The sequence below is a fragment of the Anguilla rostrata genome, chromosome 5 (genome assembly GCF_018555375.3).
Source record: "Anguilla rostrata isolate EN2019 chromosome 5, ASM1855537v3, whole genome shotgun sequence".
Taxonomy (NCBI): domain Eukaryota; kingdom Metazoa; phylum Chordata; class Actinopteri; order Anguilliformes; family Anguillidae; genus Anguilla; species Anguilla rostrata.
Genome location: NC_057937.1, coordinates 45,076,391 through 45,092,721, shown reverse-complemented (window position 1 = coordinate 45,092,721; position 16,331 = coordinate 45,076,391). Strand labels below are relative to the sequence as shown.

Sequence of the window (16,331 nt, the reverse complement as noted above, 5' to 3'; positions counted from 1 at the left end):
CAGAACCCTGAACACACAAGGCACACATATCAAAGCTCCAGATGTGAATTCATTGGTTTTCTCTTGGGTATTGTTTTTTCTATTGGGTACACATGATACAACACATACAGTTTTTTTTTAAGTTGCTGGACATTCAGTCATTAATCTTATTTGTTTTTGGGCATAGTCTCAAAATGTACTCTTGGCCAGAGCTCAGAGTTTCCCATCTATCTGTCTTAATAGCATTGTGTTCATCTGTAAAATCTTATTTGAATAATAGGCTTTACTTTTCTGTAACCTCATAAGATAAATATAAATTTGAAGTAGGCAACATTATGAATAAAAGCACAAGAAGCACAAATAAATATTCACTCATTCTTTGCAAACAAATAGCCCAGCATTAAGAAAGTATTTTATAAAGGAGAATGAATGTAACACTGTAAAACACATGAAGCATCTAACACAAAGCAATATCTTCCATTATCATTAGGTGTTAGTTAATCATAATCAGTACGTAAATAGCAACATGTGTTGTTGTTATAAAATCCTTTAGTTGTAATGGGCTACTTATTTATTAACAATTTTAACCGCAGTGTCATTTGATTCAGATTACTAATATAATAAACTTTCCTGACAACATATCTTTAGAACTATTATTTTTGTCTGTGATGCTGAAATACCTTGTTGTATGAGATAAAACAACAAAGCCAGATAAATAAGCATCTTTATTGTTTTTTTTTTCTAATAAAAAACTTCCCTTATGAGTTAAGCGTTACAAGAACACCTTTCCTATAAAACACAATACTAAACCACAATAAATGTAAATTGGCAATTGCAAATTAAAATTAATACAAAATGGTATTCATAATAAATCTGACTAAACTTCTAACTGAAATATTTAATGGGAACATACACAATGCTATTATAAATTAATACAGTGGAATTTTTAGTCTATTTAGATTGGTTAATTATGGCATACATCAGTTAAAATGCAGTTGTTAGTATGTAAAACAACATTTGCATGGAAACAGCTTGAATACATCTGTACAAATTGTTATATTACCAGTGATTTATGTGAAATGTCTCGTTGAAGGCTGTTTTCTCACAGCAAATAAAAATGAACACAATCACATGCAAAAAATCCCCTTGGGTTCATCATCCTGCAGATTTGATTTCCTTTCTAAATATAAATTTCTATACTTTTCCTATATCATGATAATTTATAAATCCTCAAATTTTAATTTTAATTAGCATTTTGTACGTGTGTACTTGGCATGAAGAGTAGATGCGTGACATATTATATTTAATATTGTCAGTAGAGGGCACCATAGGAGCTGCCTATGTAACTCTGTTCCATTTTTGAGCTACATAGTTTGTCACCTCATGGTTTCTCATTGTATAGATGGCTGGCGATGTATTTAAGAGTAGAAGGTCAGTACACTCTTGTGGTTTCCTCTGATCAGCAGGGTGGGTGGAAGGTTCTTAGTGAGGATATCCAGCCAGGCCATGTAGAGGTGGTCAGAAACAGCCCCCTTCCGAGCAATGGGCATACTCCTACATGATGTAGAAAACAGTGACCTCCAGAATACAGCACAGTTTATTTCACACCAAGTATGAGTTTTATCTGTACTCATGGCTCTCAATGCATTATTATAGAATAGCTAAATAAACCCACAAATAAACATCCTGCCTATTTACTCACTACAAATCTCTCCCTAGCTGTTCAGCCTTTACTGCAACTCGATGTAGCATGCTCTCTCGAATCTGAAAGAGACTGAAGTAGGGCACTTACAGAATGATGAGGTTAGCAGCTCTCGAGTTCTCCTGTAGCAGTTCATTAAGCCTGACCTGGAGTCGTGTCTGTGTAGGGAAAGGAGATAAAGTGGAAAAAATCAAACCTTCTGTGTATTACTGTGATTTTGAGATGTAGTCTTGGTTTCTTAAGCCACATTATACCTTGTCCTCCAGCATCTCCATTTCTGCATCAGTGATATTCCATTGGCTATCCCTCCTCTGTGTCTCAGCGCTACCTATGTTTTTGGTGCTTTCATGAAGGCGGAATGGCTTGATCATGTCCTCGAACACTTTCCAGCTAGAACAGAAAGCCGCACGTATGTATCAAACCACATGTTAACTTGCATGGGAATGGAGAATGGAACACTTCTAGAGGCACTTCATCTCTTTTGGGCGCAGTGTTCTTACCTCTCTGCACTTGGTTTAGTGTTGAGGTCAGCAATGACATTAATGTCATTGCATTTGATTCTGAATTTTGACAGAAGTGACTCCATTCTAAATGATAAACAAATACATTTGAATTGACAAAAGAAAAAAACTTTGTGAACAGACTACAGGCTGTTTTCACAAGTAATAAATGTAGTTAATTGGATTTTCCTCCATTAGTGGTTGTTTTTGTAAGGTATGATAGGAATGAAGAACAAATCAATCTGCATTTTTGCAAGCTTATTGGTTCTCTATCACTACTCTAAGCCCTCCCGCAGCATAACCAATACAATAGTGTGATTAAGTTGTGATTAGATCTTAAGTCAGTTGGTGACACACTGTTGTATTGTGGTACACAGCAAGAAGTAGTATAATCTGTATTTCTATCAGCCAAAGGTTCCGTTTTCTCATTGTTCTGAGCTGAACAGATACACAAATGTGACTTTCACCCACTCGGCTTTGTCTTGTTCAATGCGGTCAGTCTGCCCTGCAAAGAAGATCCTCATCTTGCAGTCTTTCCATTTCTTGCGTGTTGTAAGGATGTAGGGGATCAGGAGAGTGAGGCCTAAATGAGTGAGAACATTCATTTAATGAGAGCATTCGCAGGGTTTTTTTTATTCTGCAAGAGAGTTCACTTTTTACTTACTGTTAATTATTGTTATTATTTTCCCATTTATAAGTTTGATAAAGATGCATGTACACCTTTTTCTTATGGCTTAATGGACACAAAAAGTAAACAACACTACTGCACAGGGTCTTTAAACAGGAAGGAGAGGAACAAATTTGATGGATAACAGTATCTTATTTTGATGCAAAATTCTTCTTTGAAACCATCAACATTAACTTTTATGGCTTTGCAGGCTTTTAAAAATCTAATGTGACAGCTGTAATTTTACCTCCATCGTCGAAGAGCCACCATACATCAATGGTTCCTTTGGACTGTTTCTTCTGGAACTGAGTGCTGGACTCTACCAGCCTCGGACTAACTCTGGCTGCCTGAGCAGACTGAGTTATAATTACCGAATCTGTAAAGAGGGAAACATGGAGAGAAGAAAGGGAATGACAGGCAGGTATGAAGAGAGAAGGGTAGAGCAAGGGCAATTTCCCCATCCAGATTAATATGCATGTATCAGCTGAGTCCAACATTTCAATTTAAAAATCTGTTGCTATGTATTTATTTTCCAACAGTAAAAGTAAAGCTGACATATTGGAAAGTGGATATACTGCACGCTCCCTCTGGTGTTTTGAAGCAGTGCTCTGAGCTTAGTTATAAGACATTTTGCTGGAAAGCTGGAAAATGAAAGTGATAATCTTATTCGATTAGTGCCAAAGCTTTTTCACCCGGAACCTTTTATTCATTTTATTGTGGTAGGAGGGGCATACTGCCTTTTTTGTTTTTTAAACATTTTGATTAAAAAGAGGAGTGTATCATTGGCTTCGTTTGTCAGATATGATATTTGGTCTAGACACTTTTTGAAGCCTCCGTTCAGCGGTTTCCTGAGGGCTTTCAGCGCCTTGAAAGAGGCAAACAGAATATGAAAAGATGCAGCTAGACAGCTTCGTCCTCAGGGACCTGTATGGAAGGTTCACGAAAGGCCTGTGTTGTTCTACACAAACTGTAATACTCTGACGCTTTCCCTCATTCACCACTGACCCTGAGGAAGTATTTGCATGATATGCTGTCAATCATGAGTCATCATCCATTGTAAAATTCTTTAGCCTAAATGTACTATTTTTTATCAATGCTGAAAGTACCTTTTGTAAGAACTTGCTTTGATGATTTCCTGGACCTTTTGAATAGTCCCTTACCACCTCCTTGGGAATCCATCCCCTCCAAGGACTGTTCTAATGCCAGTCTCTCCATTTCCTCTGAAGGCAAAAACAATACACAAAAGGCAATCAAAGTTAAATTTAGAGACCTGTAACTCCTATAATGTGACTAGATATGTTACGTGGATGGTCTCATTTGAAATTGGGCTTTACCTCAGTATTTTACATTTTCAGACTCCAAAAATAATGACCCAGAGCCAGGATCTCTCTGATTGCTATGAAGAAGTAATAAAGGATATGGGCTAAACATCAAAATGGAATGTGTCCTGTGTTCATGCTGTGCCCTAATCTATTTTGCTAGCTGAGTCTTAAGCATGCAAGTTTGCCTGCAGGTTTGTTGTAGTAAAAACCTAGATCTTTGAAAGGTTTTTTAATGGTAAGTAGTGATATTGGGTTGTATTGTAGTTTTACCTCACTACTGAATTTAAAAGCATTGTATAGGGTGGGGAGGGGCCTCAAATATCACATTTTTGGCACCCAACTGGTTGATGCATGGTAAACATTGAAGAATTGAAGGTCATGAAGTGACCATGAAGCAAAAAACATATAAACACCAGAGATGATCTACAAGGCACCATGAAAATGAATGAACAGGCTAGTCTGTTCATCCAGCAAAGTAGCCTATGTCAAGACTTTATCAAACAGTATGTTTGTTTGTTTGCTATGCTATAGCCAAGTACAGAAGCACAATGTTTTTAGGGTGTTTATATTTTATATCCAGTGAGGCGCACCCACCTTCAGCCTGAAGGATGTGAGAGATGTCAAGTCCTTGGCTGATCCTGAGCACCACTACTCCATATTCCAAGTCAAACGCATCACTGCCACAAAGAAAAGCAAGTGGTTAAAGCCTTCCATCCTGCCTCCCTCACAGAAAGATCTGCCGAGGTATGAGTGCATGTCAGTAACTTACTGCAGCACGCCCACATAGCTTTGAACATCAGCTGTCCCCGCACTCTTCCAGTCTTTCTTGAACCCAATCACCATTGTATTTGGTTTGAGTCTGCCAATGCCTGCAGCCTAAACATAAATAGCAGAGTAACTGTGAGTACCATATGCCTTTAAGCTCCAAATTTTGAAAATAGTAAATATTATATTTCAGTATCAATGTCAGCACATTTTGATATTGATACTGATACATAAATGAGGCGACAAAACTACAAGTGGCTTTGTTATTCAGATACCCATGTCATATTTTGGTGAGTTTGTCAAGAATGCATACTTGCAGGAGGCTCTGAACCCCTTCCCTGAAGTTGTCGCTGGTCACTGCCTTGTAAAATGCTTTGCGTTTTTTCTTGTTGAGCCATGTCTGGTGATGTTCCATGCCCATGTTCATCTCCTGGATCATCTCTGTCTTTAGCCCCTGAATGGAGGTGTAGTCAGTTATCACCAGAACGACACTGCAGTGGGCATCATTGTTGGTCCATGGGCCTATTAACTTATGATAGTGATTAGACAGTTGATGGCTGAATTCAACATTTATTACCATCTCATCCCTTTTGAAATGAATGCAAAATATACAGGGTATACAATAATATATCTAACTATGAGGATAAATGCTTGCCCTCTCGTGGTGGAGTCTTAAGTCACTCAACCTGCCGGCTTGCCTCTGGCCTCTGTCTAAATAAGAGGTTCACGTTAAACTGTGGCAGCATAAAAGACTTGATCTGACCATCTTTTGCACTTGGCTTTGATTGGCTCAAATAAAATTTGCTGGCTATGTATTGTTTTGCTCGATCTCAGCCAGCCAGTGACACAAAAACAAGATGAGGGTCTGTTCTTACCACAAACACTTGGCAGGTGAGGCATAGCCCATAGTTCTTAGAGAAGGAGTGTGCAATGTCAAGGAGAGCTGGTCTGGTCTTCGGTGCACCAGTCAGCACGATACATTGTGGCCTAAGGGTGATGGTGATGGACTTCAGACCAATACAGTCAACATTGTCAAAAATGTCAATATAGAATATAATTATACCTGCATTTCATCAACGTAATGTTCATAATGTTTGTGGAATTCTATTTTAAAAAATCATGAACCCCAAATAAACATTCTCAGTTTCTAATTTAGATAAAAAATAATTTTGTTGGTCATACTGTAGTTCATACCTGAAATTTTTGATGTGGTCATCTACTTTGGTTAAGCTCAGTGCATTGTTCACAGCATTAACAAATGTCACTGCCTGGGTAGAGGAGCCCCAGTTAACATCTGAGCGAAAGAAAAAAAACAAATGAAATAAATAAATAAATAAATAGAAGCAGGTTTATTATTTTATGTTTGATGAATCTCCATTAAGGGCTTTACCGGGTTTCTTCACTGTGACATAGATGTAGAGGAAGATCTCAATGGCGTAAGTGAGTAGCGCTGCCCACCAGTTGATGACGAACATCACAGCGCAGCACAACACCGCTCCAAACAGAGACAGCCACATGTTGTAGTATTTGTAGGCAGGCCTCCAACCTAAAGAATAAGATTTCACCATAATTAAAAATTTGGGCCTACATTAGAAATATTGGTAATCATGATTAATGTATTAGCAATGAGCTATGTTATGATATAACACAGCATTCTGTATATGAAGCTGAAATTTCCATACAAAACACTTTCTTCCTAGCCTTCATATTCTTTCAAAGTAAATGGCATGTTTCCACTTGTATGATAAAAGCACACAAGATTCTTTATTTCAGGAATACGGTCAGACCTCTTTGGACTTTGCCTTTATTGTGGGATGTAGTGTCACCTGTTGATCCCTCTTTTAAGTATGAAACTGTTAGCTTTGTCATACACAAATGATGTAAGAGTATTAGGAAATATGACCTGGTGATTTAGCATAGGAGGCATGGAAGCAGGAGAAGTTGATGAGAGCGTAGGAAGCCAAGAAGAAGTTTGAAATAATGGGAGCAATGACGTTGAGCTCGGCTAGAAATAAAGAGAAACGTAAGTTAGTTTCGGTGATGGCAACAAGTACTAGAACAGCAGAGTTTCTGAAGGAGAGTGTAAGGCAAACATATGTTGATCCTTATGTGGAATACTAATGTTAACATACTTATGTTTGTGAACACACCCATATTTTATCAAACTCTCACCCAAACCAAAGAACCAAAGAGAAACTGAGATATATTATATTAAATAATAAATTTACAGTAGCAAATGTACAGCTCCAGAATTCCAGACACTCCCCTAGGTTTGATTTCAAACATAGTCACCTATCAAAATGAAAGCCACTGCAATGATGAAGGTGAGGACATAGCCGCGGAGAGGCTCGTTGTTTTTGCCGTGTCCTTTGGCAAAGAAGTGCAGTGCCTTGTAAATGTTGTCTTTGCACAACGCCTGTGGGTTGGGAATTTTACACAGTAATTCAGAAATTATGTAAATACACAGTGCTGGCCTAACAGGCAGTGTCAAGCCCCATCCCACCCTAACAGCCTGCCTGCTATAGCCTACATTCAAGGTGAATATACAATGATAAACTAAAATAAGCCTGCGCCAAATTAGCAGATTACTGTGGTATTCTATAGAATGCTATGCTTTAAGTTTTTATACATTCCAAAAAAAAGTATATATATAGTATATACAAAATTTTGTGTTCTCACCTGAAAGACTTTGGGTGCACTAACAAGTGAAGCTAGAGCGGAGGACAGAGTAGCGGAGAACGTTCCTGCTGTGATCAGTGGACCGATACCAGACACCATGGTCATGACCTAAAGGTATTTAGAATTGAATTCACATTAATACTGTATATACATTTTGCATTCATATAACGGCATTCTGAAATGGTTTTGTGGCATACCTGGAAGTTATTCATGAGGCCAAATTTACAGGGTTTGTCCTTGCAGGATGAAAAGTCAAATCCAAATTCACAGGCGGCTGAAAAGTTACAGCTAGCTCCATTGGCGATAGTGTCGTTGAGATTGCCAGTTGCATCACGCACTACAGTTGCGGCTACGAAAAACAGAACCATTGTGTCAATGGGTTTTGGTTGAAACAAGGATCACCACGCAACATGGTAGCCTACTGCATACGCGACCAATTGTACAGTCTACTGCCTCTCTGCATAATTGTGAGATTCAAGGTAATACACTGGTATGACTGCAGTTTAGACCCTGCCTGTATTAGTTGCTTTTGATTGATCTGTACATTTTAAAGCTTGCTTTTTTTTTTTTTGTTGCCAATTAGGGTGTTCCATTGATTTTTGGAAAGACTTGTTCCAGCAAAGTAATGTATTAAACTTTATTGTCAAGACTGGGCGAGGCACTGAGCCAGTGACTTGATTGGACCAGTGTTTTGTCTGCCTTGGGTGTTTATCGATTTCCAAGTGCGCAAGCCTTTGTGCTTTAAGAGTTTTTATAATGAATATTAATCGTGGCATTATAAGATCTTCCAGATCAATTTGCTTGGAGCAGTAAGGGAGTCTAAGGAATAACTGTGTAATTATATAAAATAAACGGTAATCCATTACTAACAGTAGTCCTTTCATTTAAAATTGTATTAGTCTACTCCAGCGTGTATTAAGGAATACAATCAAGTAGATTCAACATAATTCACTTTTTGATAATGCTCGTTAAGAATAGTTTGCATACATTTACAAGAAACAGGAAAAAATGAAATGGCATATTTGAACTAAATTCATTATTATTCTTAAAGTTTACTTACAGACACAGAGGGCCACAGCCAAATAGGTGACTGCTGTGATAAAGATAGCCAGCAGAGTTCCTTTGGGAATCGCAGCCTGAGGATCCTTTACAAAGCAATATTACAATCAGCAAAAGCATTGCACTTCGTACTTTAAACATATTTAAGGCAATATTACTCATTCTAGAACGTCTAACTCAATGTCTATCTGTTATTCAAATTTAAAGACAATGAGCTGCAGTTATAAGAAAATTATAATTGGAATCACAATCTTTTTTTAAATTTTCACAACAAAATACTATACAATTGAGGTATGGGAAGTAGAAAAAAGACCATCCACCTGTATAGTTCTTACCTTCAGATCCCCAGAGATGTTTGCACCTGCCAGAATGCCTGTGGCCGCAGGGAAGAAGATGGCAAAGACAGAAAAAAATGTCTCTCCATCTCGGAAGTCCGGTGTAAAGTTTTCCCTCATTATGGACACTGCAAGATATTGAACATGGTCTTGATATCAGATTATTATAAACCTGTATTCGGTTTCACATATTCTACAGACTTGATTGTACTTTTGTGATTGCAATGGCATTCTCGTGGCTGTGTTTTGCTGTAATACAACAGCTCTATCATTACATGCCATTTAAAATGTAATAATTCAAGCCTGTTTAAGACTGTGGAATCAGTCATCATTATCGTAGCAAACACTTCATTATTTCAGTCACCGCGATAATTGAAGAATCCTCTGGATCGCTTAGCTTCCGTGGACGGAATGACTGTCCCTACAAACACATTTAGAATGGCCACCAGCAGGATAATCAGCAGGAAAACTTGGGCCTATAGGAGAAGAGAACATTTTTGTATCATCCTTTTGTCACTTCTCAACACACAGGTGTGATCGGTATTATTTACCGATCCTTTAATTGGGCTAAGCAGTTCTGGTTAATTCAAGTAATGCTTACAGTTTTCTCTGTCGAAAAGTCACTGTAAAGCAAATTCTAATGAGAGACTTTAAATGCATAACATGAAGGAAGTCAGAGAAAATAAAGAGCGTGCAGAGAGGTTTCATCGTCTCTTCTCGAGTAAAACTTTGTCACTCATGTTGAAAATTCTAACAGGAGGGAATGGTGCTTCCTATGTGAGACATTTGTTGGAGTGTTAATGAAAAGCAATTTTTTTCAGTCACCTTAGCCTCCCACTCCATTCCAGCTAGTGAGATCCCCAAAAGCAAAATCACCGTAATGCATCCAATGATTCGGATGTCATTAACGTCATCCACCATTGTGGCATTATTCTCCTGTAAAATACAACAGTTTTGGAAACTATTAAAATTAATAAAATGTTATTGTTTCTTGAAGTTACATTACTTATAGACCAAGCACTGCTATGTATTGTATGTTCTACAGTTAAAATGTACATGTCTTTGTTGCCATTTGCTTTAACTATTATAATAAAACTCAACTTCAATTTACTTGCTAAGTCAATGAAAATTAGCCTTTTAAGCATTTTAATTGACTTTAATTTATTTGCACTTGTTGAAAGTGTCGTAATTTATCCCTTACTGTTGTAATTATTCCTCGGTTTCCAGACCTACCTTCAGAAGGTCCACCACTGTCTCTGAAAACCCAACCACGTACATAGCCACAGCCACAGCATTGGCAAATGCAAAAATCAGGCCAATAGACCCACCAAACTCTGGTCCTAAACTGCGGGAGATCAGGTAGTATGCTCCCCCTGAAGACACAATGCAGTGGTCACATGGTTAATGGTTACACACTCCTGGGCTGGTGCTTTTTCTGTATAGAATGATGGAACTAAGCCAGGAATCATGATTTACAATACGGATATAATCCACATATAAATATGTTTGCTGTTAAAATGAGTCATGGTATCTTATAAGAAGATGGATGTATAAAAAATAAAATAACATTCAATGTTTTGTTTCCTTCGTTGTTTTCCCCCTATGTCAAATTGTTGCTGATTTAAAAAAATAATCAATTCACGTCTGCATTGTGTTTTAAACATCATAATGTTTAAACAATTCTACTTTGATACTGTTGCAAATAGTCTAACCTGCAAGCTAGAAAAGTAACAAAGCCTCTCCTTTGGTCAGAATAGACAAATATTTATGTTTAGAATGAACTGAAAGTTATCCAAAAAAAAGTTACATGAAAAATGATTTGGTCCTACGCCTTTTACAACAAAACGTGCTTTTCAAGAAATTATTGTATTTTGTATCATTATATTTTGATACTTTTTGCTCTAGTATTTTGTGGTTTATTTTGATAGATTTACTCATGGAGTATTGTGATGTACTTTACGTGCTTCTGCTTACCATCTCTTCTGGAAGTGAAGATAAGGGCACTTCTGTATATTTGCCCTTACGCGGGTTATGTGTGTTAGATGCGCCTACCTCCCCTGACCACTCCGTTGGTACAGATGGCAGACATTGAGAGTCCAGTAACGGTGGTCACCACAACACTGAGGACAATGATCACAATTCCCAGTCCTAGGAACACAAAAGTTGTCAGTCGTAACATATCAGCACCAGAGCACACTCTCTCAAAACTCAGTCACAACCAGCCATGTACCTATGCAGCACTGCAAAGAAAGTGTGCATAAGTTATGTAACCTGAATTTTATGGCTGCATAGTATGTCCTTTTAATATGTCACAACTCAAAGGAGACATTGTACAGCGTTTTCACTCAGTTGTAAAAATTGCAAATAACTTTAAAAAGTGCTAAGCCATCGTCACTCCCTCTTTAGCTTGAGAAGAATGAATGAGCTCATGCTGAAATAATTTACCAATGCCTTGTGAAATCTCTAACACCTTAAGAAAGAACGATTAGCTGCAATGAATCACAAATGGCCCATTTGAACGTCTAATTGTAACCCAAGGCATCAAGCAGCAACTCAAGCACAAAAAAAGTTTCCAGTTTCCTGTCTAGAGCATTTGGCTTTCCATCGCCATTAGTTACGCATCATAAATGGCTATGACTCTGAGGCCAGCCCTTGAAGGCAAAAAGTAAAGGAGGTATGCATAAATAGTGGTGCTTTGGTGCCAAAAGACATTGGTTATATTATAAATGAATGGACTCTGTAACATTCTGTAACCAACAACTGTTCTAACATTGACATTCTTTCTTGTCTAGTCTTTTAGAGTGTGCATTGACCAGCTTCAGATTTAGTTTGACCATCAACAGGCTGATACTTGATAAGTAGTTGGCCTTTACTCCTTACTGACCAAGACGTGCCACACTTTCGCTTACCTCTTTGTATTACTATCACTTTGAAATCTGAACGTTGATTCTTTCAGTATAAGATTTATTGAATTTGTCTCATTTTTGTTGCCCTGAACCTTACTGACATTACTGACACTGCCAGTTTACATGTAGCTGGTTTTACAATTCAGGTTATTTTTCATACACATCGCTGTGGAATGCCTCTCATGAGTTTCATTATGAATGCATCACGTGTTTTTGGAAAGAACAGAGCCATAGAGAAAGGTAATTACCCTCACAGGGTTCTTCGGAAGAGACAGAAGCAGACTGCATAGCAGTGCCACTTACCAGCACCAGCCTGACCAAACACCCATGAAAGGCGGATGAAAAGCATCACCCCCCAGATGTTCAGCATGCATCTTACCTAGAAAGGAAACATCGGGGTAAGACTTGGGAAGGCGGTGAAAGAAGAGGGACCAAAGAGCCTTGTGTTCTCAAAATTATAAAGTGTATGTGCGACTTGGAAATGTATGTGCCCACTTTGTAGCTTTGAGAGCTAAGTCTTGGAAAAGAGGCTAATTGTAAGTAAAATAGGTCGACCATGACTTTATGCTCACCAGCACACCCGTGATCCAGCCAAATTTAACAAATCCACCGTTGTTCTCCTCCAGAACGACTGACTCCACATCATCATTGGGGATCCCCTCACTCTCATCCATCTCAGCCACAGTGTCTGGAGGCAGGGAATCATTCTATGGTGAATGAAAACAAGGTTAACCCAGGCAGCTGTGTTGAAATGTTGAACCTATATTTTACCTGAGGGAGACACAACATTTTTAAGTTTGGGAAAAAAAAAACATTTCAAAGGCACTATTTTGTTTTAACCTTGAGGAACAGGCAAACTGATAATTGGCACAAACTTTGAAACACTGGCCAGGCAGGCCAGTCAATCAGTCACGTGCTTTTAATTGTTTTCTTATCCAAAGAGAGTGAAGAGAGCCCTAATTCATATTTGTACACTTTCTAACCCACAGGAGAAGACTTAGAGGGAAGTAGTGCATTTTGATTTTAATGAAGATTGATAATAAACAGCAGCCATGTTTCTAGTGGGGACACTCTGTCCTTGAAAAAGTTGATTGTGTGGGTACAGCAAGGCAGCAGTGGAGGTTGGGTATAATTTAAAAAGACAGAATATTGGATGTTTATGCAACAAATGATTGGGTTCCCATCAAGACAGCTGGTTTACGCCCCCTCTGATTTGGTGAAACTTCTGAGACTTTGTTTGCATTAATTACTCTAGTTAAAGAAAGATGGATCAATGAATTTGCTGAGGGACATTATTATTCATAAATTAAATGTTTCTCTATGGGTTTCCTGTAGTTTTCCACATGATTACTGCAATAGTCTGTCCTTCACCATTGATCGCTTTTTTAACTGCTTGCATGCTATATGTCATTTTGCAGCCTCATGTACCATCTGTTTTTCTTTACTGTCTATTCTTTATCTCCATGGGTAATGTGTTAGAACATTGTTTACCTATTATTGGATAGCTATGCCTTTCTTTATTAAATCAGTTTATTTTTCCTCAACATGAAATCAATTGGCAATACCAATGCCATTTTTTCAAATTGGAAATTTCATTTTCACTCAATTTTCTTTGAGGCAAAGAAGCTGCGGGGTTCCAGTTGTTGAAGGAGTGTACTTTAATTTGGAAAGGAAAACATAAATGCACAGAAGAGTAATATTTTGATGTCTTATTAAGCTCATGTGTTATTGTAATAAAAAAGAAAAAATCTAAACGTTATACTTTCGTAACTCTTTGTCCATTTAAATGCAAATTAAAAAGATTCTGTTCAGTGTAGTATAATTAATTCATTAACAATTTAATTAAACAAGTAAGTTATATATCTCCAGTTTTCTGAAGTGTTCTGGACTGGAACATTCAAAGGAGGTAGGATACAAATACCTTTCCCTCCTCTACCCACCTAAACATGGTGATGGAGCCTTTATTTTTTGTGTTCTCAAGGTAACCACCTTTGAGTATCGAAACAGTATGGAAACACTTTATCTTATTGTTGATGACACTGCCTGAACTCAACAAGCACACAGCTCAGACCTCACACAGAGGTCGAGCCTGGACTCAGTGCTCACCCGTTGGAAGACATCGTGGAGTTCCTGCAGGGAGGGCCTGGCGACTCGGTTCCCGCTGAGGCTGCCCGCGTTGCGGTAGAAGTCGATGCGGGGCACTCTGTCCAGCGTGTTGTGACCAAAGGCACTAATAACCGAAAACCTTTCCTCCCTGCGGTCAGGTCTGTCTCCATTTGGGTAGCCATTCCCAGTAGTGCCCGAGAAGGATGTCTCTTCATAAAGTGGCGGCTCATCTACAGACTTGGCGTAAACTGGGTTTACATTTTCTCCTCCAAAGGCATTGTACTTTTCCATTGGTATCTATGGTGAGTTTGTTTTCAGAATCTTTTGGTTAAAATAAACAAAGTACTGAAGATCAAAATTTTTGAATATTCCACTGAGTAACTAAATGGGATTGGTCAACATTGAAAAGCTTAAAGTTGATGTTCACTGGATCTCCACTGGGATCAGATACCCTACTTATCTGAATGGCGACATGACTATATCTTCAGTTTGATTCAAAATATTATTGCTTACCATTCATACCCTTCATATGGATTACAATATGGTACCTGACACGCATTTATACCCTTACTATCTCAGGGGAGTCCATTGGGAGAATGCTATTGGCTCTATCCACAGGCTCTACCCTAAATGCTTTTTCAGGGGGTGGCAGAAGTGTCCTTGATTCATTAAAAGGAACAAATAGGGGTTGTTTAAAAATTAACTGAGTTGTAAATGCTGAGAATAGATAAAGACACTTCCTTCTAGTGTTTTAAAGTATTGATTATTAATATTCTTGTTTGAAGTGCACTGGAGAGCACATGTTAAGCCATAGTGCTACAGTTTATGAGCCTACATTCAACAACTTTTCGGAACAAGGAGCCACACAAGAACATTCATGAGGTCATTGTTTAAATGCAGGATAATGATATATTTGAAAATGTCATCAAATTGATGATTTTCAGTGACACTTGTCACTGATGAGCAGTGCATAATTAATGCTACAAGAATAGGAACTAGTTGAAAATTGAGTTGCAGTGTTGGTCATAATGTGTTAAGTATATCATTATGGTCACTGTCAAGGTCAGGTATTGGTTAACAGTCTTATTAGAGGCTTAACAGAGTTGTTGTTGTTTATCTTGACCAGCAATGGTGTTTAAGTAATTGATTGAGACAGATATTACAACTGTGTTTTCAAGCAATTATAATGTTAATTTAAGCAATTATGGAACAAGGACTGAAACTAAGTTTTAATAATCTGGTAGGCTATATTGGTGTGGATATTGGGATATTTGTTTTAAGAATATAGTTTTTTTTTAATTATTATTATTATTATTATTATTTTAACAAAGACCAGTGCAGCTCATATGTATTTGAGTAATAAAGATGAATGAATGCATCTAAGTTGTTTTGTTTGAAGAGGACAAATTAAAAAGAGTGAAGTGGACCACTTCTATGACCTGTCTGTGTCAGGTGTTTGTGAAAGTTAATATGAGACCACAATTAATGGGAACATGCCTAAGGGACTTTTTAAAGGTGCATGACCCCAGAAGTCATTATTTGAATACTTCAGTATGCATAATAAATTACTTAAGTTTTATACACCATGTGCATCTCAGAACAAAGAAGCCAGTAACCTGACCTTGAACCCATATCTGGCAAATATTTTAGCAAGTGTTGACATTTTGACATATTATATTAGTCATAGTCAGGTTATTTTCAGATATATTTCTGTGATGGGCATCACATAGAGTTTAAATTACGAATAATTTGTTTATTTTCCTAGTTTGTGAAATCAAAAATTGAATCTAAATTCAATTGGCTTTCCTTTAAAACAGCTTATAATTTGATTATACCATTGCTTTGTCCATTAAAAATATTAGTGTGCAGTGTTTTTATTATTGAGATGGATTTAATGAAACCACAACCTACCTGATCCAGGACTGCACTGCAGTCCAGAAGACATTGATTTAACACAATGGTATTCATGTTTATGGCTACCAACTTATCATAGATCCTACCATCCTTCTGACCTTGTAATACAGCTAGACTGTTTGACTCCACTCTTGCCATATTACAAGGTGGACATTGACTTGTAGGTCACAGGAGCAAGGACACCAAGGGGTGAAGTCTGAAGATGACAAGTGTAATAATATAAATAGTTGATAGTGGTTGACATTGCAGCCTAAGTCCATAGTTCAGTTTTGGTTGCTTGTGCAAGATTACGAAATGCACATAATAGATATTTTCCTTCACCTCTTCAGAAATTCATGGCAATGTAATTTATTACTGCATTTCTCAAGATACTGAAATAACATCAATTTCTTAGGGG

At 37.7% G+C, this 16,331-nt stretch overlaps 1 protein-coding gene across 1 annotated transcript; it reads right to left on the bottom strand.

Annotated features, from left to right (window-relative positions):
• Window positions 1-686: 686 nt before the first annotated feature.
• LOC135255385 (solute carrier family 12 member 1-like) lies at window positions 687-14,562 on the bottom strand. The gene is made up of 26 exons (XM_064336483.1): window positions 14,021-14,562; window positions 12,487-12,621; window positions 12,218-12,293; window positions 11,061-11,156; window positions 10,242-10,381; window positions 9,834-9,944; window positions 9,373-9,484; window positions 9,009-9,136; window positions 8,675-8,759; window positions 7,812-7,963; window positions 7,615-7,722; window positions 7,228-7,351; window positions 6,839-6,940; window positions 6,326-6,481; window positions 6,130-6,229; window positions 5,811-5,922; window positions 5,249-5,389; window positions 4,940-5,046; window positions 4,765-4,847; window positions 3,955-4,068; window positions 3,096-3,224; window positions 2,653-2,764; window positions 2,182-2,268; window positions 1,936-2,071; window positions 1,772-1,839; window positions 687-1,533 (listed from the first exon to the last, which is right to left on the bottom strand). The coding sequence occupies exons 1-26, from the start codon at window positions 14,309-14,311 to the stop codon at window positions 1,398-1,400; spliced, it is 3,141 nt and encodes a 1,046-aa protein (XP_064192553.1). The 5' UTR covers window positions 14,312-14,562; the 3' UTR covers window positions 687-1,397.
• Between the last annotated feature and the right edge of the window lie 1,769 nt (window positions 14,563-16,331).